This window comes from Mchenga conophoros, linkage group LG5 (genome assembly GCF_057382185.1).
Source record: "Mchenga conophoros isolate Kocher_MC1m ecotype Shallow Benthic linkage group LG5, M_conophoros_male_GT1.1, whole genome shotgun sequence".
NCBI classification, from domain to species: domain Eukaryota; kingdom Metazoa; phylum Chordata; class Actinopteri; order Cichliformes; family Cichlidae; genus Mchenga; species Mchenga conophoros.
In genome coordinates this window covers 11692696-11716162 of record NC_140530.1, presented here as the reverse complement: position 1 = coordinate 11716162, position 23467 = coordinate 11692696, and the positions used below count along the sequence as shown (strand labels likewise).

Sequence of the window (23467 nt, the reverse complement as noted above, 5' to 3'; positions counted from 1 at the left end):
GTTCCTCCTTTCCCGGCATGCACTTTGTGGCTACGTGCGCGCCACGTGACCCAGCGTCTGTCAACATGAGTGGGCACTGCTGGGCAGGGGAAGCAGCTGGATAAGAGACGGGAGCTGTGACCTGCAGTTATTCACATTTATTTTTCTGTACTTTTTAAACAGACAAGCTGGTATTGTGCGCGACTGTCACGAGATGCCGGTACATGCGCCGTTTTAAACCTTACAGGAAGTATAACTTTGTCTGAAAGCTTTTGCTTAACTGAACTCAGTAGTTCGCTCCGAGGCTAGCTAGGTAGATAACGATAGCAGCACCTCAGTCGCTAGACGGTTTCCCCATCAATTGAAATTTACCTCCGAGTGGCTGACATGTCCGTATAACGCGTTAAACACTTGCTGTTTAGCCGGGCTTATGTTTGTTGCCGATGTTAGTTCCCAGATTAGAAGATTCCAGGTCGACCTAGGAAGTGTTTGCTCCACTGTGTGCGTGTACCTTTAAACTAGCTTTTTTTTTTTAGTGTTGCATTGCCGTTTTAAACTGTGTACACGGCTCAGTTGGGACCACGCTATACGTCGTTGCAACTTCCAGCGCCGACGGCTTCACTTGTCCAGTGACAAAGAAGCTATGGATGCCTGAAGCAGGAGAATGAGTGCGAGCTTTCAATGGAGAGGATGTCACCATCTTTCACCGAAGACTGTCCTGCTTAGCGTATCGATTAGCTGACCGGCAACTTCGCAACAGAACTGGGTCCGAGCGGCTGCTGCTGCTTTTCTTCACTTTATTAATTAGTCACGTCCAGATCTTCTGTCCCATGGCTGCAGCAAGCGGGGTCAACATGCTGTCCCAGCACGGAGAGGTGGCTCTGGCTGGTCCAGGAGGAGCAGGGATGCCCGCGGTGTCTCTTACCAATACATCGGTGTCTTCTACACCGACACCAGATCCCAATAACCGGGGGTGCGAGAACGGCGCCTTGATGGACTCCTTTGGGATCTTCCTGCAAGGTCTTCTCGCTGTGATGGCTTTCAGCACGCTCATGTGTAAGTATGGCTAATGCTCTGCAGTGTCAGATATCTGACACCAGCTGCTGATGTAAGCGGGTATCATCCAATAGCAACACTCTGATAATCAAATGTGATATTGATTTCAGCTGGGAGGGTTGAGGTAAATCTATACAGAGCCAGACAAACGACATTAATACGTGTAAATCTAAATGCAGGGGTTTCACTTCACTGTAACAGCATACCAATTAGAGTCACTTGTTGGGGCTTTTTTGGCTGTGTTGATCATTTAAAAAAAAAAAAAAATACTTCCTCTCTGCATTTCCTGGCACATTTGACCTCTCATGCTGCATGTACTCCATATACTGCTGAACTTTGCAAAAATAAATGAAAATGACTTTGTTTGGATGTTGCTGTAGTTTTCACATTTCTGCTTGGCAGTCAGTTGAGGAAGCAATCGCAGTGGGGAAGAAAGATATAAAATGTTGCTTTGTTTTGATTGGGTGATGTGCAGATAGAAAACTGTCCTAAGTAGTTTCAGAATATGTTTTTTAAATAAAGTGCTGTATCTCAAGTGATGGTCACTCTATATATCCTGTAGGTGCTTCACAGTAACAGCTACTAATGAGGTTTCTTTGTCTCAACTAGCATATATGGATTTCAGAAGTAGAAATCATCTTATTATTATTATTATTATTATTATTATTATTATTATTATATTTATTTATTTATTTATTTATTTATTTATTTTATAAACTATTTAGAGAGACCATCTTAAATAGGATTTGAAAACTGAAGTATCACTGAGTTTTCAAAACACTACTTCTTTCAGTTGTTTAGGGGTTGCCACACTGGATCACCTGCCTCTGTCTCACCCTTTAACTCGCCTCTGTGCATGTCCCTCTTCTCTACATCTGTAAACATTCTCTGTTCTTCTCACGACCTCAGAATCACAATCAGAATTAGCTTTATTGACATAAGCTCTCAATGTAAACAGAACAGACGCACAATTGCAACATGACACAGACAATAATATGTGCAATGGTGCAGAGTCCAACAACATTCCTCTCATTTGTCTGCAGCAGTAGCATAGTTTCTAACAGCACCTTCCTGGTCAACACAAACCGGTGGCAGTCATCATTAACCCAGACCTGAACCAATCTTGTTTCAAGGTTGCATTCATAATGAGCATTGTATTTAATTTCATGATGAGGGTCCTTCCTAATGGGTCTGATGTTAAGAGCGCACCGAAGTATAAATGTCTTTATAACTCAGAGAGCTCTCATACTGGGAGTTAGAAATACTGAAATAATACTTACAGTAATGTAATACTTAAAATGTGGGGCATGGGTATGAAATGGCAGGACAACCCCATTGATTGCCTTCTTTTAGTGTCCTTTACTGAGCACTCATGGTTCACTTCACCTCTTCAGACTGGACGTTTAGTTTGATCTCAGCTACACACCTGAAAAGTTTTATAAATGCATCACACACACACACACACACACACACACACACACACACACACACACACACACACACACACACACACACACACACACACACACACACACACACAAAACATGTAGTAAACCTTATCAAACATGCTGTCTTATGTAGTCAACATAGATTGTAGTGCAACACTATATCTAGTTTTTCTTTTTTCTTTGGCTGTCCTTGTCTCGTGATGGCTAAATGTCATCTTGGTGACACCTACTGCAGCATGAGACTGTTCGCTAGATTGTCTCTAGTTGCTTGTTGTCATTAAGCTCATCTTCTTTTACTTCTCCATGTGGACAGACTGTAAAACTTTTCTTTTTACACCTCAGGCTAAGGTAGCTTTACATTAGAAATTGGCAGGCAAATGTCCATAAACACAGACAAGGAAACGCTGGCACAGAAGATTGGGTTCAGCCAGTGTCTGGCACCAAACTGGCAGCTGTGTGACCTAATGAGAGAAGCCTTAGTTTTATGTGGCTCAGCAGCCTCGCAGCAGTGAGTAGTTTTTTTTTGTTTTTTTTTCTGGGCAGAAGGAGGAAGCAGAGGCCTCTGTCTGCCTTCACATCACACCCAGCTGTAAGTGGGGTGTGTTGGTTATGAAGTCACACTCGTTCGGAGCACAAACTGAGCTCATCGTTTTCCGTAAAAAGCAGCCCTCAGTATATATTTGGACAGAGCAACAACAACATTTAGTTTAAGTTTACAAAAGTGAGGTAGTTTGATGTCCACTTTCCATGATGGAGCCATAAAGCAAAGACTTGAGTGAAGCAGATTGCTTCCCAGAATAACAGTCACACCGATGCACACATACAGTGGCTTTAGTGTTTGTTACCCAGCAGGAGTGCTTAGCAAACAGTTCACTAATAGCTTAATTTGTACCACTTTATTTCATGTATCTTTAAATTGGGCAGACTAGATGAACAGTTTTCCTTCTAACACTGATTTATTGATTCTCTCCCTTTGCGACATTTTGAAAGAAGCATCCATTCCCTTTCACTTAAACTCTCATAGCTAGTAGTTTCATGTCAGCTTGATTAGAAACTCTTTGATTTCTCGCTTGTTCACTTAATTGACTGATATCAGGGCAACGACGGCAAGAGTCTTAGAATAAACCGGTATTCATATACGAAAGCAATAAAATGCTCACTGGAGGTTTGATGGCTCAGAGGAGGGTTGGGTAACTTTGTTTAATGAAAACAAGAGAGAATGCTTGAATGTGTGCAACTCTGTTTGCAAAATCCCACTATCTGTGTTGCACTCTCTTTCCTCTACAGTGAAGCGCTTCAGGGAGCCCAAACATGAGAGGAGACCCTGGAAGATCTGGTAAGGGAATCGAGCCAGCGCTAAATTAATTTCTATGCAAAGAAACCGCATGAGACCCACTGGAGTGCCTTGGAAGTAACGTAAGCGTGTATGTGCAGGTTTCTGGACACCTCAAAACAGGCAATTGGGATGCTCTTCATCCACTTTGCTAATGTCTATTTGTCGGACCTCACAGAGGAGGATCCCTGCTCATTGTGAGTATTTGGATGTCTCTGATAAATCAGAGTAATCTTTTTAAAATGAAGATAATTTAACTTTGTAGACACTCAGTTCACATTAATTTTCCATTTTCCCTCCAGATACCTCATTAATTTCTTGTTAGATGCTTCTCTGGGCATGTTGCTGATCTATGCAGGGGTAAGAGCCGTCAGTGCTATTGTAGAATGGAGGCAATGGGACTCCCTGCGTTTTGGAGAATACGGTGAGGACAGTGCCTGTGATGTCCAGTGGAGGGCAGTAGCTGCCCTTGCTATTATAGCGCTTCAGTGCCATTTCCTACCCTTTCAATGCTTTACTTTGTTCTGTTGGCAATTATGTAACACCAAAGCAGTGACATCTAATATTTTTGTACTATATATATGTGTGTGTGTGTGTGTGTATATGTGAAATACATAATCATGGTTTTAGACAATCATCTGTCTCCCCAGGAGAGCCAGTGCAGTGCACAGCGTGGCTGGGGCAGTGTATCCTCTACATTCTCATCATGATGTTTGAGAAAGTCCTTATCATGTTGGTCCTCCTCATCCCCCAGTGGAAGCAGGTCAGTAGAAGAGTGTGTTTTTCGTACATGATCATACTATACGTGCGAGGTAAATTCACTTTACACGGGTCAGCCCTGCCTCTCACTCGGCATGCTGCTCTGGTCTTGTTTTCTACACCTGAACGTTTTGGTGGGTGTTGTGCTAGTTTGTTTAGGAGTAATTTGGGAAGTTTAGTACACAAAGATGATGCCCAGAGAACTTGTGTAAATACAGTAAAGCATGGTTATAGAGAGTTATTATATTTTTGTAATTTCTACAATTTAGTTTAGGTTCAGCTAGTTTCCAGAGTTTCAGTTTAGTTTTTAGTGTGAATGCTTGAAAAGCATTCACAGTATTGTTCTTCTAATCTTTATTATTATTATATTTTATTATTATCTATTCCGTACGTTTTTTGAAAGCCTACTCCTTCAAAACCGTTCAACTTAGAAAAACCATTCAAACACCGTTAGATTCCTATTCTTTTGGACAACATTGCTTCTATTTTTCTCATTTTTAACATTTATATTTTTAATTTTATTCAACTTTATTCAACAAAAATTTCCCATGTATTTCAATGGGGAGACCCTTCAAATTCTCATTCAATTTACTCATTTTTAAACTCTTACTACTTCCACATACATTGACATAGAGCCACCATTCAAACTTTAAAACGAAGACAAGACATTCAACTATTCAACTTGTATTTATCTTTTCAATATCTATTATACTTTTTCTTCAGTTCCAGTTTAAGTTTCATGATGTTTTTTCACCCGTTTCAGAGTTTATAATGGGTGTGTATGGGACGGAATGTTGGGGCTAGAGTGAGGCAGCTCAACTGCTAGAGTGAGAGGAGCAAAAAAATTAATCTTAAAATCTTTTTTAAAACTGCTGCTGTGTCCGCAGCGTTTGCTCTACAGGTATGATTTTACCCTCAAAACGTAGCCATGGCTGTCCTCTTTCATCCAATGTGTTTACTATTGTACTAGGTGTTATGGTTCTTTCATAAATGTCACCAATGCACAGCCTCCTCCCTCCAACTCTTCCATAGACTCTAATGTTAAAATGGCTCAGAAGGTTCGTTTGAAAATCAGAAGAGCATGGTGTCTTTCCACTGTCACCACGTCCATATAATAAACTCCACAGGCATGAAAACTGAGAATTTGGTAGACTAGACATTGCTGTCGCTCACAGTGAAAGAATTTTGTCAATACGACTTTTACTTTTCATTTGGGAACGATTTGTTTCGGCCTGACTTTTCTGTTCATTTTAAGCAGCAAAAGTGAGGTGCATGTCTGTGTCCGTGTGTATGGAGCCATTGGGTGCGGTCACTATAGCAACCAGGCTCACACCTGCCTGCTTAACGAGCTCTCTCTGCCACTCTGCCAAAATTAATCTTAAACACTTCTCTTTCAACTGCTGCTGTGTCCACAGTGTTAAAGCCATCATTTTACCCTCAAAACGTCGCCATCGTTGTTCTTTTTCCAACATCTTGTCTTTCAAAGCTCAGAGATGTAAACTTTTTAAACTGTGTGGGTCCAAGTGGAGGGATCACATTTTAGTCATTCAGTGATTCAAAGAATATGACCTTTTAATATTCTTTCAGATGTTTTCTGACTCTAAATGTTCTTTTCTCATTTCTTAGGTTTTTCTAATTTACAATTAAAACATTTTCAGCTTTTTTCCAACTTCTTCTTCTGTGTAACCTTCAGCTTTTAGCAGTTCAGCACTTTTGTTTTCAGGTTAAATTCGGGTTTTTTTTTTTTTATCTCATTCAAAATTTTTAACTTAGATTCAGTAATAATTTCATTTCAATGCATACATTCAGATTCAAGCATTCACACTGCAGTTTCTTCAGAAAATGCACTTTCTAGTTAGTGTGAATGCTTGAAAAGCATTCACAGTATTGTTCTTCTAATCTTTATTAGTGTGAATGCTTGAAAAGCATTCACAGTATTGTTATTCGAATCTTTATTATTATTCTATTTTATTATTATTATCTATTCCGTACGTTTTTTGAAAGCCTACTCCTTCAAAACCGTTCAACTTAGAAAAACCATTCAAACACCGTTAGATTCCTATTCTTTTGGACAACACTGCTTCTATTTTTCATATTTTTAACATTTATATTTTTAATTTTATTCAACTTTATTCAACAAAAATTTATAATGTATTTCAATGGGGAGACCCTTCAAATCCTCATTCAACTTACTCATTTTTAAACTCTTACTACTTCCACATACATTGACATAGAGCCACCATTCAAACTTTAAAACGAAGACAAGACATTCAACTATTCAACTTGTATTTATCTTTTCAATATCTATTATACTTTTTCTTCAGTTCCAGTTTAAGTTTCATGATGTTTTTTCACCCGTTTCAGAGTTTATAATGGGTGTGTATGGGACGGAATGTTGGGGCTAGAGTGAGAGAGCTCAACTGCTAGAGTGAGAGGAGCAAAAAAATTAATCTTAAAATATTTTTTAAAACTGCTGCTGTGTCCACAGCGTTTGCTCTACAGCCACCATTTTACCCTCAAAACGTAGCCATCGCTGTCCTCTTTCATCCAATGTGTTTACTATTGTCCTAGGTGTTATGGTTCTTTCATAAATGTCACCAATGCACAGCCTCCTCCCTCCAACTCTTCCATAGACTCTAATGTTAAAATGGCTCAGAAGGTTCGTTTGAAAATCAGAAGAGCATGGTGTCTTTCCACTGTCACCACGTCCATATAATAAACTCCACAGGCATGAAAACTGAGAATTCAGTAGACTAGAAGCTGCTGTCGCTCACGGTGAAAGAATTTCGTCAATACGACTTGTACTTTTCATATGGGAACGATTTGTTTCGGCCTGACTTTTCTGTTCATTTTAAGCAGCAAAAGTGAGGTGCATGTCTGTGTACGTGTGTATGGAGCCATTGGGTGCGGTCACTATAGCAACCAGGCTCACACCTGCCTGCTTAACGAGCTCTCTCTCACTCTGTGCCAAGATTCATCTTAAGCACTTCTCTTTCAACTGCTGCTGTGTCCACAGTGTTATAGCCATCATTTTACCCTCAAATTGTCGCCATTATTGTTCTCTTTCCAACACCGTATCTTTCAAAGCTCAGGCATTTAAACTTTTTAAACTGTGTGGATCAAAGTGGGGGGATCACATTTTAGTCATTCAGTGATTCAAAGAATATGACCTTTTAATATTCTTTCAGATGTTTTCTGACTCTAAATGTTCTTTTCTCATTTCTTAGGTTTTTCTAATTTACAATTAAAACATTTTCAGCTTTTTTCCAACTTCTTCTGTGTAACCTTCAGCTTTTAGCAGTTCAGCACTTTTGTTTTCAGGTTAAATTCGGGTTTGTTTTTTTTTATCTCATTCAAAATTTTTAACTTAAATTCAGTAATTATTTCATTTCAATGCATACATTCAGATTCAAGCATTCACACTGCAGTTTCTTCAGAAAATGCACTTTCTAGTTATTAGTGTGAATGCTTGAAAAGCATTCACAGTATTGTTATTCTAATCTTTATTATTATTATTTTTTCCTATTCCGTACGTTTTTCGCCGACTATCTCCTTCAAAACCGTTCAACTTAGAAAAACCATTCAAACACCATTAGATTCCTCTTCTTTTGGAATGGTGTGCTTCTATTTTTCTCATTTTTAACATTTATATTTTTAATTTTATTTAACTTTTTTCAACAAAAATTTCCCATGTATTTCAATGGGGAGACCCTTCAAATTCTCATTCAATTCACTCATTTTTAAACTCTTACTACTTCCACATACGTTGACATAGAGCCACCATTCAAACTTTAAAACGAAGACAAGATATTCAACTATTCAACTTGTATTTATCTTTTCAATATCTATTATACTTTGTCTTCAGTTCCAGTTTAAGTTTCATGATGTTTTTTCACCCGTTTCAGAGTTTATAATGGGTGTGTATGGGACGGAATGTTGGGGCTAGAGTGAGGCAGCTCAACTGCTAGAGTGAGAGGAGCAAAAAAATTAATCTTAAAATCTTTTTTAAAACTGCTGCTGTGTCTGCAGCGTTTGCTCTACAGGTATGATTTTACCATCAAAACGTAGCCATGGCTGTCCTCTTTCATCCAATGTGTTTACTATTGTCCTAGGTGTTATGGTTCTTTCATAAATGTCACCAATGCACAGCCTCCTCCCTCCAACTCTTCCATAGACTCTAATGTTAAAATGGCTCAGAAGGTTCTTTTGAAAATCAGAAGAGCATGGTGTCTTTCCACTGTCACCACGTCCATACAATAAACTCCACAGGCATGAAAACTGAGAATTCAGTAGACTAGACATTGCTGTCGCTCACGGTGAAAGAATTTTGTCAATACGACTTGTACTTTTCATATGGGAACGATTTGTTTCGGCCTGACTTTTCTGTTCATTTTAAGCAGCAAAAGTGAGGCGCATGTCTGTGTACCTGTGTATGGAGCCCTTGGGTGCGGTCACTATAGCAACCAGGCTCACACCTGCCTGCTTAACGAGCTCTCTCTCTCTCTCTGCCAAGATTCATCTTAAACACTTCTCTTTCAACTGCTGCTGTGTCCACAGTGTTAAAGCCATCATTTTACCCTCAAAACGTCGCCATCGTTGTTCTTTTTCCAACATCTTGTCTTTCAAAGCTCAGAGATGTAAACTTTTTAAACTGTGTGGGTCCAAGTGGAGGGATCACATTTTAGTCATTCAGTGATTCAAAGAATATGACCTTTTAATATTCATTCAGATGTTTTCTGACTCTAAATGTTCTTTTCTCATTTCTTAGGGTTTTCTAATTTACATTTAAAACATTTTCAGTTTTTTTCCAACTCCTCCTTCTGTGTAACCTTCAGCTTTTAGCAGTTCAGCACCTTTGTTTTCAGGTTAAATTCGGGTTTTTTTTGGTTTTTTTTAATCTCATTCAATATTTTTAACTCAAAATTCAGCAATTAATTAATTTCAGTGCATACATTCAGATTCAAGCATTCACACTGCAGTTTCTTCAGAAAATGCACTTTCTAGTTAGTGTGAATGCTTGAAAAGCATTCACAGTATTGTTCTTCTAATCTTTATTATTAGTGTGAATGCTTGAAAAGCATTCACAGTATTGTTATTCTAATCTTTATTAGTGTGAATGCTTGAAAAGCATTCACAGTATTGTTCTTCTAATCTTTATTATTATATTTTATTATTTTTCCGTACGTTTTTTGAAAGCCTACTCCTTCAAAACCGTTCAACTTAGAAAAACCATTCAAACATCGTTAGATTCCTATTATTTTGGACATGACTGCTTCTATTTTTCTCATTTTTAACATTTATATTTTTAATTTTATTCAACTTTATTCAACAAAAATTTCCCATGTATTTCAATGGGGAGACCCTTCAAATTCTCATTCAACTTACTCATTTTTAAACTCTTACTACTTCAACATACGTTCACATAGAGCCACCATTCAAACTTTAAAACGAAGACAAGACATTCAACTATTCAACTTGTATTTATCTTTTCAATATCTATTATACTTTTTCTTCAGTTCCAGTTTAAGTTTCATGATGTTTTTTCACCCGTTTCAGAGTTTATAATGGGTGTGTATGGGACGGAATGTTGGGGCTAGAGTGAGGCAGCTCAACTGCTAGAGTGAGAGGAGCAAAAAAATTAATCTTAAAATCTTTTTTAAAACTGCTGCTGTGTCCTCAGCGTTTGCTCTACAGGTATGATTTTACCCTCAAAACGTAGCCATGGCTGTCCTCTTTCATCCAATGTGTTTACTATTGTCCTAGGTGTTACGGTTCTTTCATAAATGTCACCAATGCACAGCCTCCTCCCTCCAACTCTTCCATAGACTCTAATGTTAAAATGGCTCAGAAGGTTCGTTTGAAAATCAGAAGAGCATGGTGTCTTTCCACTGTCACCACGTCCATATAATAAACTCCACAGGCATGAAAACTGAGAATTCAGTAGACTAGACATTGCTGTCACTCACGGTGAAAGAATTTTGTCAATATGACTTTTACTTTTCATTTGGGAACGATTTGTTTCGGCCTGACTTTTCTGTTCATTTTAAGCAGCAAAAGTGAGGCGCATGTCTGTGTACGTGTGTATGGAGCCATTGGGTGCGGTCACTATAGCAACCAGGCTCACACCTGCCTGCTTAATGAGCTCTGCCTGCCACTGTACCAAGATTCATCTTAAGCACTTCTCTTTCAACTGCTGCTGTGTCCACAGTGTCACAGCCATCATTTTACCCTCAAATTGTCGCCATTATTGTTCTCTTTCCAACACCGTATCTTTCAAAGCTCAGGCATTTAAACTTTTTAAACTGTGTGGATCAAAGTGGAGGGATCACATTTGAGTCATTCAGTGATTCAAAGAATATGACCTTTTAATATTCATTCAGATGTTTTCTGACTCTAAATGTTCTTTTCTCATTTCTTAGGGTTTTCTAATTTACAATTAAAACATTTTCAGCTTTTTTCCAACTTCTTCTTCTGTGTAACCTTCAGCTTTTAGCAGTTCAGCACTTTTGTTTTCAGGTTAAATTCGGTTTTTTTTTTTTTTTCATCTCATTCAATATTTTTAACTCAAAATTCAGTAATTAATTCATTTCAGTGCATACATTCAGATTCAAGCATTCACACTGCAGTTTCTTCAGAAAATGCACTTTCTAGTTATTATTATATTTTCTTATTCCGTACGTTTTTTGAAAGCCTACTCCTTCAAAACCGTTCAACTTAGAAAAACCATTCAAACATCGTTAGATTCCTATTATTTTGGACATGACTGCTTCTATTTTTCTCATTTTTAACATTTATATTTTTAATTTTATTCAACTTTATTCAACAAAAATTTCCCATGTATTTCAATGGGGAGACCCTTCAAATTCTCATTCAACTTACTCATTTTTAAACTCTTACTACTTCCACATACATTGACATAGAGCCACCATTCAAACTTTAAAACGAAGACAAGACATTCAACTATTCAACTTGTATTTATCTTTTCAATATCTATTATACTTTTTCTTCAGTTCCAGTTTAAGTTTCATGATGTTTTTTCACCCGTTTCAGAGTTTATAATGGGTGTGTATGGGACGGAATGTTGCCGCTAGAGTGAGGCAGCTCAACTGCTAGAGTGAGAGGAGCAAAAAAATTAATCTTAAAATCTTTTTTAAAACTGCTGCTGTGTCCGCAGCGTTTGCTCTACAGGTATGATTTTACCCTCAAAACGTAGCCATGGCTGTCCTCTTTCATCCAATGTGTTTACTATTGTCCTAGGTGTTATGGTTCTTTCATAAATGTCACCAATGCACAGCCTCCTCCCTCCAACTCTTCCATAGACTCTAATGTTAAAATGGCTCAGAAGGTTCGTTTGAAAATCAGAAGAGCATGGTATCTTTCCACTGTCACCACGTCCATATAATAAACTCCACAGGCATGAAAACTGAGAATTCAGTAGACTAGAAGCTGCTGTCGCTCACGGTGAAAGAATTTCGTCAATACGACTTGTACTTTTCATATGGGAACGATTTGTTTCGGCCTGACTTTTCTGTTCATTTTAAGCAGCAAAAGTGAGGCGCATGTCTGTGTACGTGTGTATGGAGCCATTGGGTGCGGTCACTATAGCAACCAGGCTCACACCTGCCTGCTTAACGAGCTCTGCCTGCCACTGTACCAAGATTCATCTTAAGCACTTCTCTTTCAATTGCTGCTGTGTCCACAGTGTTACAGCCATCATTTTACCCTCAAATTGTCGCCATTATTGTTCTCTTTCCAACACCGTGTCTTTCAAAGCTCAGGCATTTAAACTTTTTAAACTGTGTGGATCAAAGTGGAGGGATCACATTTTAGTCATTCAGTGATTCAAAGAATATGACCTTTTAATATTCTTTCAGATGTTTTCTGACTCTAAATGTTCTTTTCTCATTTCTTAGGTTTTTCTAATTTACAATTAAAACATTTTCAGCTTTTTTCCAACTTCTTCTTCTGTGTAACCTTCAGCTTTTAGCAGTTCAGCACTTTTGTTTTCAGGTTAAATTCGGGGTTTTTTTTTTTATCTCATTCAAAATTTTTAACTTAAATTCAGTAATTATTTCATTTCAATGCATACATTCAGATTCAAGCATTCACACTGCAGTTTCTTCAGAAAATGCACTTTCTAGTTATATTTTATTATTTTTCCGTACGTTTTTTGAAAGCCTACTCCTTCAAAACCGTTCAACTTAGAAAAACCATTCAAACACCGTTAGATTCCTATTCTTTTGGACAACACTGCTTCTATTTTTCATATTTTTAACATTTATATTTTTAATTTTATTCAACTTTATTCAACAAAAATTTATAATGTATTTCAATGGGGAGACCCTTCAAATCCTCATTCAACTTACTCATTTTTAAACTCTTACTACTTCCACATACATTGACATAGAGCCACCATTCAAACTTTAAAACGAAGACAAGACATTCAACTATTCAACTTGTATTTATCTTTTCAATATCTATTATACTTTTTCTTCAGTTCCAGTTTAAGTTTCATGATGTTTTTTCACCCGTTTCAGAGTTTATAATGGGTGTGTATGGGACGGAATGTTGGGGCTAGAGTGAGGCAGCTCAACTGCTAGAGTGAGAGGAGCAAAAAAATTAATCTTAAAATCTTTTTTAAAACTGCTGCTGTGTCCGCAGCGTTTGCTCTACAGGTATGATTTTACCCTCAAAACGTAGCCATGGCTGTCCTCTTTCATCCAATGTGTTTACTATTGTACTAGGTGTTATGGTTCTTTCATAAATGTCACCAATGCACAGCCTCCTCCCTCCAACTCTTCCATAGACTCCAATGTTAAAATGTCTCAGAAGGTTGGTTTGAAAATCAGAAGAGCATGGTGTCTTTCCACTGTCACCACGTCCATATAATAAGCTCCACAGGCATGAAAACTGAGAATTAGGTAGACTAGACATTGCTGTCGCTCACGGTGAAAGAATTTTGTCAATACGACTTTTACTTTTCATTTGGGAGCGATTTGTTTCGGCCTGACTTTTCTGTTCATTTTAAGCAGCAAAAGTGAGGCGCATGTCTGTGTACGTGTGTATGGAGCCATTGGGTGCGGTCACTATAGCAACCAGGCTCACACCTGCCTGCTTAACGAGCTCTGCCTGCCACTGTACCAAGATTCATCTTAAGCACTTCTCTTTCAACTGCTGCTGTGTCCACAGTGTTAAAGCCATCATTTTACCCTCAAATTGTCGCCATTATTGTTCTCTTTCCAACATCTTGTCTTTCAAAGCTCAGAGATGTAAACTTTTTAAACTGTGTGGGTCCAAGTGGAGGGATCACATTTTCTTCATTCAGTGATTCAAAGAATATGACCTTTTAATATTCTTTCAGATGTTTTCTGACTCTAAATGTTCTTTTCTCATTTCTTAGGTTTTTCTAATTTAAAATTAAAACATTTTCAGCTTTTTTCCAACTTCTTCTTCTGTGTAACCTTCAGCTTTTAGCAGTTCAGCACTTTTGTTTTCAGGTTAAATTCGGGTTTTTTTTTTTTTTATCTCATTCAAGATTTTTAACTTAAATTCAGTAATTAATTCATTTCAGTGCATACATTCAGATTCAAGCATTCACACTGCAGTTTCTTCAGAAAATGCACTTTCTAGTTAGTGTGAATGCTTGAAAAGCATTCACAGTATTGTTCTTCTAATCTTTATTAGTGTGAATGCTTGAAAAGCATTCACAGTATTGTTCTTCTAATCTTTATTATTATATTTTATTCTGTATTCCGTACGTTTTTTGAAAGCCTACTCCTTCAAAACCGTTCAACTTAGAAAAACCATTCAAACATCGTTAGATTCCTATTATTTTGGACAACATTGCTTCTATTTTTCTCATTTTTAACATTTATATTTTTAATTTTATTCAACTTTATTCAACAAAAATTTCCCATGTATTTCAATGGGGAGACCCTTCAAATTCTCATTCAACTTACTCATTTTTAAACTCTTACTACTTCAACATACGTTGACATAGAGCCACCATTCAAACTTTAAAACGAAGACAAGACATTCAACTATTCAACTTGTATTTATCTTTTCAATATCTATTATACTTTTTCTTCAGTTCCAGTTTAAGTTTCATGATGTTTTTTCACCCGTTTCAGAGTTTATAATGGGTGTGTATGGGACGGAATGTTGGGGCTAGAGTGAGGCAGCTCAACTGCTAGAGTGAGAGGAGCAAAAAAATTAATCTTAAAATATTTTTTAAAACTGCTGCTGTGTCCGCAGCGTTTGCTCTACAGGTATGATTTTACCCTCAAAACGTAGCCATGGCTGTCCTCTTTCATCCAATGTGTTTACTATTGTACTAGGTGTTATGGTTCTTTCATAAATGTCACCAATGCACAGCCTCCTCCCTCCAACTCTTCCATAGACTCTAATGTTAAAATGGCTCAGAAGGTTCGTTTGAAAATCAGAAGAGCATGGTGTCTTTCCACTGTCACCACGTCCATATAATAAACTCCACAGGCATGAAAACTGAGAATTCAGTAGACTAGAAGCTGCTGTCGCTCACGGTGAAAGAATTTTGTCAATACGACTTTTACTTTTCATTTGGGAACGATTTGTTTCGGCCTGACTTTTCTGTTCATTTTAAGCAGCAAAAGTGAGGCGCATGTCTGTGTACGTGTGTATGGAGCCATTGGGTGCGGTCACTATAGCACCCAGGCTCACACCTGCCTGCTTAACGAGCTCTGCCTGCCACTGTACCAAGATTCATCTTAAGCACTTCTCTTTCAACTGCTGCTGTGTCCACAGTGTTACAGCCATCATTTTACCCTCAAATTGTCGCCATTATTGTTCTCTTTCCAACACCGTGTCTTTCAAAGCTCAGGCATTTAAACTTTTTAAACTGTGTGGATCAAAGTGGAGGGATCACATTTGAGTCATTCAGTGATTCAAAGAATATGACCTTTTAATATTCATTCAGATGTTTTCTGACTCTAAATGTTCTTTTCTCATTTCTTAGGGTTTTCTAATTTACATTTAAAACATTTTCAGTTTTTTTCCAACTCCTTCTTCTGTGTAACCTTCAGCTTTTAGCAGTTCAGCACCTTTGTTTTCAGGTTAAATTCGTTTTTTTTTTTTGTTTTTTTTTAATCTCATTCAATATTTTTAACTCAAAATTCAGCAATTAATTCATTTCAGTGCATACATTCAGATTCAAGCATTCACACTGCAGTTTCTTCAGAAAATGCACTTTCTAGTTATTGTGTGGATGCTTTAAGCATCCACACTATTGAGTTCCTGTTTCTCTTTATTCTTTATTATTATTATTATTCTAGTTGCTTCCGTACACTTTTCGCCGTTAAACTACTTCCACAATTTTCAGCCGATTTTCACCGTTCAAATTTTAAACTATTCAGCTATTTTTGCTAATTCCTGCTATGATTTTTGCTATTTTTAACTATTATACTTTTTAAAATATTCCACTTTTTTCCTTTAATTTGTCCCATTGAAATGAATGGGAAACTTCAGCAATTCTGCTAAAATTTGCTTGTTTTTGAAACTTAACTACTTCCTCATATTTTCACCTAGAACAACCATTCAAACTTTAAAATGTTCACAAATTATTGGGCTATTCAGGTATGATTCAGCTTTTTCAAATCTTTTACTGTTTTACTTTTATGCCTCTTAAAGTTTTGAGTTGCAAAATTGTGATTTTTCACAAAATACATGTGTTGTTATGGTTGCTATGCTCTTGGCTTCCAGTGTGCCACTGAAGGTTTTGCAATTTTCACTTCATGTCCGAACAACTTCCTGCTACTTGCTCAATTTTCACTCAACTTCCACAAATTATACATCAAAACGTAGGTATTTTTGCTGGCTTTCAGAAAATGTCACCATCATTGTTGTGGGATTTATAGAATTTTTGCAAATCTCCTCAGACTAACACAAGGTCAGAAAACTCTCCATATAAAGTGAATGGAGAGCTTGTTCAAAATCACCGCTGGATTTCTGTAATGAGAGGCATATTCGAATCGTCATATCTCCTTAACGAAGCGACTTTAAGACATGAGGCTTGTCCCCGAATATCTTCAGACACCCCTGATGCTCACAATTCAAGAATTTCTTTCTCACCTATTACCGTTCTGAAATGAGTTGGACTTGTTTGAGGGTAGGAAATTCGTCCTTCGCTCAGATTTCTTCAGATTTCAAACTGTGGAAATGAACCACTTTTTTCTCTCGTCATAACTTTTTGTTGGATTTCCACAGAGACCTGAAAATTTCCATGATTGTTCACCAAAGCCTGCTGTCTCTTACGGTGAAAGAATGATATCGATACTCCAAATAGATTTCAAGTCACAAAGCGTTGTTTGAGGGCAAGTCAAGGCAGTTTTTGCTTCGCTCTACTCAGTTATGGTGCATTAGAAGTCAAATATCTTTAATAATTCATATTTTAATGATAAATTGTAAACACTGGAAGATTCCCCCATTTCTTCTGAACAAAACGGTGTAAGAATGACCGCTCTAGCCCCTACGGTTTGGAAATTATGGTCATTTGTTTGAGGGGAGTCCTCACTATGAGAAATAGGCTGCAATAATCCTGTGCCTCTCTGTGCTGCGTGTGTAAAAAGAGGCACATGTTTTGGCGGGAAAAAGTACACAGGCTCTCTGATTGGTGGATTCAAATTCAGCAGCTCCCAGGCTGACCTAGAAACTTACTTCTCTCTCCCTGTGCATTTTTTTGCTGATTTTTTTCATTTAACAAGTATATTTGAGGGACCCTCAGCATGTTCAGCATTTTTTCAGCTGTCCATTTTGCTTTTCCAATTTTTCTGTTTAACTTATTACTATTGTGCTAAATAATACTATTTCTGCTATTTTATAAGATTTGTGCCTAATATAGTATTTCTGCTAAATTACAATATTTCTGCTTTTTATACTATTTGTGCTAAAACATAGTATTTCTACTAAATGTAGTATTTATGCTTAATCATACTATTTCTGCTTTTTATGGGATTTGTGCCTAATATAGTATTTCTGCTTTTTATAGGATTTTTGCTCAAACATAGTATTTCTACTAAATGTAGTGTTTATGCTTAATCATCCTATTTCTGCTTTTTATAGGATTTGTGCTTAATATAGTATTTCTGCTAAATTATAGTATTTCTGCTTTTTATAGTATTTGTGCTAAAACATAGTATTTCTACTAAATGTAGTATTTATGCTTAATCATAGTATTTCTATATATTTCTGCCAGGTCCCCAGGCAGCCAATCCTCTGTGAGGACTGAGAAATTCAAATTTTCAAATCAGGGCCTGCACGGCTTCCCAGCCAATCATATATGTGTCCTGAGGCATTCAAATTTGCATATTGGGGCCTTCATGGCTTCTAAGCCAGCCAATCATATCTGAGGGCTGAGGAATTCAAATCCACAAATCAGGGCCTGCACGGCTTCCCAGCCAGCCAATCATATATGTGGTCTCAGGCATTCATATTTGCATATTGGGGAATTCGTGGCTTCTAAGTCAACAAGTCATCCATGTCATATATCTCTAAAAATTCACATTTTAATGATAAATTGTTAACACTGGAAGATTCTCCCATCTCTTCTGAACAAAACAGTGTAAGAATGACCGCTCTAGCCCCTACGGTTAGGAAATTATGGTCATTTGTTTGAGGGGAGTCCTCACTATGAGAAATAGGCTGCAATAATCCTGTGCCTCTCTGTGCTGCTGCGTGTGTAAAAAGATGCACCTGTTTTGGCGGGAAAACGTAAACAGCCTCTCTGATTGGTGGATTTAAATTCGGCAGCTCTCTCCCTCTGTGTGTGTGTGTGTGTGTGTGTGTGTGTGTTTAGTGGGAGAGAGAGGACCCTGCCCTTATTTGGCAGCATGTCATTGTAGGATTTAAATTGAATATAGTTAGACTGGTTGACTGGATTAGAGCCTGTGTTTGTGTGTCCCTCTGTGCATTTGTGTTTCAATAAGTTATTACTATTCTGCTAAATCATAGTATTTCTGGTACTTTTCGGTACTTGTGCTAAATACAGTATTTCTGCTAAATCATACTATTTCTGCTTTTCATAGGATTTATGCCTAATATAGTATTTCTGCTAAATTATAGTATTTCTGCTTTTTATAGGATTTGTGCCTAACATAGTATTTCTGCTAAATTATAGTATTTCTGCTTTTTATAGGATTTGTGCTTAACATAGTATTTCTGCTAAATTATAGTATTTCTGCTTTTTATACTATTTGTTCTAAATTATAGTATTTCTGCTTTTTATAGGATTTGTGCTTAATATAGTATTTCTGCTAAATTATAGTTTTTCTTCTTTTTATAATATTTGTGCTAAAACATAGTATTTCTACTAAATGTAGTATTTATGCTTAATAATAGTATTTCTATATATTTCTGCCAGGTCCCCAGGCAGCCAATCCTCTGTGAGGACTGAGAAATTCAAATTTTCAAATCAGGGCCTGCACAGTTTCCCAGCCAATCAAATAAGTGTCCTGAGGCATTCAAATTTGCATATTGGGTCCTTCGTGGCTTCTAAGCCAGCCAATCATATCTGAGGGCTGAGGAATTCAAATCCACAAATCAGGGCCTGCACGGCTTCCCAGCCAGCCAATCACATATGTGGTCTCAGGCATTCAAATTTGCATATTGGGGAATTCGTGGCTTCTAAGTCAACAAGTCATCCATGTCATATATCTCTAAAAATTCATATTTTAATATTAAATTGTCAACACTTGAAGATTCCCCCATCTCTTCTGAACAAAACGGTGTAAGAATGACCATTCTAGCCCCTACGGTTAGGAAATTACGGTCATTTGTTTGAGGGGAGTCGTCACTATGAGAAATAGACTGCAAAAATCCTGTGTCTCTCTGTGCTGCTGCGTGTGTAAACAGATGCACCTGTTTTGGTGGGGAAAAGTGCACAGCCTCTCTGATTGGTGGATTCAAATTCACCAGCTCCCAGGCTGACCTAGAAACTTACTTCTCTCTCCCTGTGTGTGTGTGTGTGTGTGTGTGTGTGTGTGACAGAGAGAGAGAGAGAGAGAGAGAGAGAGAAAGGCTTTTAATGGGATGATCTCATTCTAAGATTTAAATTCAATATATTTAGACTGGTTGACTGAATTGGATCTTGTGTGTGGGTCTCTCTGTGCATGTGTGTTTCCTCATGTGTACATATTTGTGATTGTGTGGCTGTAATAAATTTTTTTGCAGATTTTTGTCATTTAACAAGTATATTTGAGGGACCCTCAGCATGTTCAGCATTTTTTCAGCTGTCCATTTTGCTTTTCCAATTTTTCTGTTTAACTTATTACTATTGTGCTAAATCATACTATTTCTGCTATTTTATAAGATTTGTGCTTAATATACTATTTCTGCTTTTATAGGATTTGTGCTTAATATAGTATTTCTGCTAAATGTAGTATTTATGCTTAATCATACTATTTCTGCTTTTCATAGTATTTGTGCTTAATATAGTATTTCTGCTAAATTTAGTATTTCTGATTAATTATAGTTTTTCTACTAAATCATAGTACAGTATTTCTGCTTTTTATGGGATTTGTGCTAAAACAAAGTATTTCTACTAAATGTAGTATTTATGCTTAATCATACCATTTCTGCTTTTTATAGGATTTGTGCTTAATATAGTATTTCTGCTAAATTATAGTATTTCTGCCTAATTATAATATTTGTGCTAAAACATAGTCTCAATTTAAAATTACAATATTCATAGTTCATCACAGTGTCTCTGGTAAATCACAATATTTCTGCTCTGTTGTACTACTTTTCTAAATCATAGTGTTTCTGTAATGTTTAAGTATTTTTGGCTAAATATATTCTTTCTGTTATCTTATACTATTTCTCCTAAATTCTTGTATTTTTGAGAAGTTATCATGTTTCTGGTAAGTTACAATATTTCTGCTAAATTCTGCTATGCTATTGTATTTCTGCCAAGTATTATGTTTCCTCTAAGATATTGCAGTTCTGCTAAGTTATTCCATTTTAGCAAACTTCTTTTGCTTCTGCAAAGTTTTTACAATTTCTGCAACTTTTCAGCTTTTTCAGCTACTTTTTGCATACAGCTTCAGCTTTAAGCATCCACACTGCATTTTCGCAGGAAATGCAAATTTTTCTAGTTATATTTTATTTTTCCGTACGTTTTTTGAAAGCCTACTCCTTCAAAACCGTTCAACTTAGAAAAACCATTCAAACATCGTTAGATTCCTATTCTTTTGGACAACATTGCTTGTATTTTTCTCATTTTTAACATTTATATTTTTAATTTTATTCAACTTTATTCAACAAAAATTTCCCATGTATTTCAATGGGGAGACCCTTCAAATTCTCATTCAACTTACTCATTTTTAAACTCTTACTACTTCAACATACGTTCACATAGAGCCACCATTCAAACTTTAAAACGAAGACAAGACATTCAACTATTCAACTTGTATTTATCTTTTCAATATCTATTATACTTTTTCTTCAGTTCCAGTTTAAGTTTCATGATGTTTTTTCACCCGTTTCAGAGTTTATAATGGGTGTGTATGGGACGGAATGTTGGGGCTAGAGTGAGGCAGCTCAACTGCTAGAGTGAGAGGAGCAAAAAAATTAATCTTAAAATATTTTTTAAAACTGCTGCTGTGTCCGCAGCGTTTGCTCTACAGGTATGATTTTACCCTCAAAACGTAGCCATGGCTGTCCTCTTTCATCCAATGTGTTTACTATTGTACTAGGTGTTATGGTTCTTTCATAAATGTCACCAATGCACAGCCTCCTCCCTCCAACTCTTCCATAGACTCTAATGTTAAAATGGCTCAGAAGGTTCGTTTGAAAATCAGAAGAGCATGGTGTCTTTCCACTGTCACCACGTCCATATAATAAACTCCACAGGCATGAAAACTGAGAATTCAGTAGACTAGAAGCTGCTGTCGCTCACGGTGAAAGAATTTTGTCAATACGACTTTTACTTTTCATTTGGGAACGATTTGTTTCGGCCTGACTTTTCTGTTCATTTTAAGCAGCAAAAGTGAGGCGCATGTCTGTGTACGTGTGTATGGAGCCATTGGGTGCGGTCACTATAGCAACCAGGCTCACACCTGCCTGCTTAACGAGCTCTGCCTGCCACTGTACCAAGATTCATCTTAAGCACTTCTCTTTCAACTGCTGCTGTGTCCACAGTGTTACAGCCATCATTTTACCCTCAAATTGTCGCCATTATTGTTCTCTTTCCAACACCGTATCTTTCAAAGCTCAGGCATTTAAACTTTTTAAACTGTGTGGATGAAAGTGGAGGGATCACATTTGAGTCATTCAGTGATTCAAAGAATATGACCTTTTAATATTCATTCAGATGTTTTCTGACTCTAAATGTTCTTTTCTCATTTCTTAGGGTTTTCTAATTTACATTTAAAACATTTTCAGTTTTTTTCCAACTCCTTCTTCTGTGTAACCTTCAGCTTTTAGCAGTTCAGCACCTTTGTTTTCAGGTTAAATTCGTTTTTTTTTTTTGTTTTTTTTTAATCTCATTCAATATTTTTAACTCAAAATTCAGCAATTAATTCATTTCAGTGCATACATTCAGATTCAAGCATTCACACTGCAGTTTCTTCAGAAAATGCACTTTCTAGTTATATTTTATCTATTCCGTACGTTTTTTGAAAGCCTACTCCTTCAAAACCGTTCAACTTAGAAAAACCATTCAAACATCGTTAGATTCCTATTATTTTGGACATGATTGCTTGTATTTTTCTCATTTTTAACATTTATATTTTTAATTTTATTCAACTTTATTCAACAAAAATTTCCCATGTATTTCAATGGGGAGACCCTTCAAATTCTCATTCAACTTACTCATTTTTAAACTCTTACTACTTCCACATACATTGACATAGAGCCACCATTCAAACTTTAAAACGAAGACAAGACATTCAACTATTCAACTTGTATTTATCTTTTCAATATCTATTATACTTTTTCTTCAGTTCCAGTTTAAGTTTCATGATGTTTTTTCACCCGTTTCAAAATTTATAATGGGTGTGTATGGGACGGAATGTTGGGGCTAGAGTGAGGCAGCTCAACTGCTAGAGTGAGAGGAGCAAAAAAATTAATCTTAAAATCTTTTTTAAAACTGCTGCTGTGTCCGCAGCGTTTGCTCTACAGGTATGATTTTACCCTCAAAACGTAGCCATCGCTGTCCTCTTTCATCCAATGTGTTTACTATTGTACTAGGTGTTATGGTTCTTTCATAAATGTCACCAATGCACAGCCTCCTCCCTCCAACTCTTCCATAGACTCTAATGTTAAAATGGCTCAGAAGGTTCGTTTGAAAATCAGAAGAGCATGGCGTCTTTCCACTGTCACCACGTCCATATAATAAACTCCACAGACATGAAAACTGAGAATTTGGTAGACTAGACATTGCTGTCGCTCACAGTGAAAGAATTTTGTCAATACGACTTTTACTTTTCATTTGGGAACGATTTGTTTCGGCCTGACTTTTCTGTTCATTTTAAGCAGCAAAAGTGAGGCGCATGTCTGTGTCCGTGTGTATGGAGCCATTGGGTGCGGTCACTATAGCAACCAGGCTCACACCTGCCTGCTTAACGAGCTCTCTCTGCCACTCTGCCAAGATTCATCTTAAACACTTCTCTTTCAACTGCTGCTGTGTCCACAGTGTTACAGCCATCATTTTACCCTCAAAACGTTGTTCTCTTTCCAACATCTTGTCTTTCAAAGCTCAGAGATGTAAACTTTTTAAACTGTGTGGATCCAAGTGGAGGGATCACATTTTAGTCATTCAGTGATTCAAAGAATATGAACTTTTAATATTCATTCGATGTTTTCTGACTCTAAATTTTCTTTTCTCATTTCTTAGGGTTTTCTAATTTACAATTAAAACATT

General features: G+C 36.9%; 1 protein-coding gene across 1 annotated transcript in view; it reads left to right on the top strand.

The window, feature by feature from the left end:
• The first annotated feature begins 56 nt into the window (after positions 1–56).
• Positions 57–23467, top strand: part of stimate (STIM activating enhance) — a 33100-nt gene continuing 9689 nt past the window's right edge. The window contains exons 1-5 of the mRNA XM_085273297.1: positions 57–1035; positions 3771–3819; positions 3918–4013; positions 4119–4240; positions 4467–4579. Of these exons, the coding sequence (XP_085129423.1) occupies positions 810–1035; positions 3771–3819; positions 3918–4013; positions 4119–4240; positions 4467–4579 (606 nt within the window). The 5' untranslated portion in view covers positions 57–809. The remainder of the gene's footprint in view (positions 1036–3770; positions 3820–3917; positions 4014–4118; positions 4241–4466; positions 4580–23467) is intronic.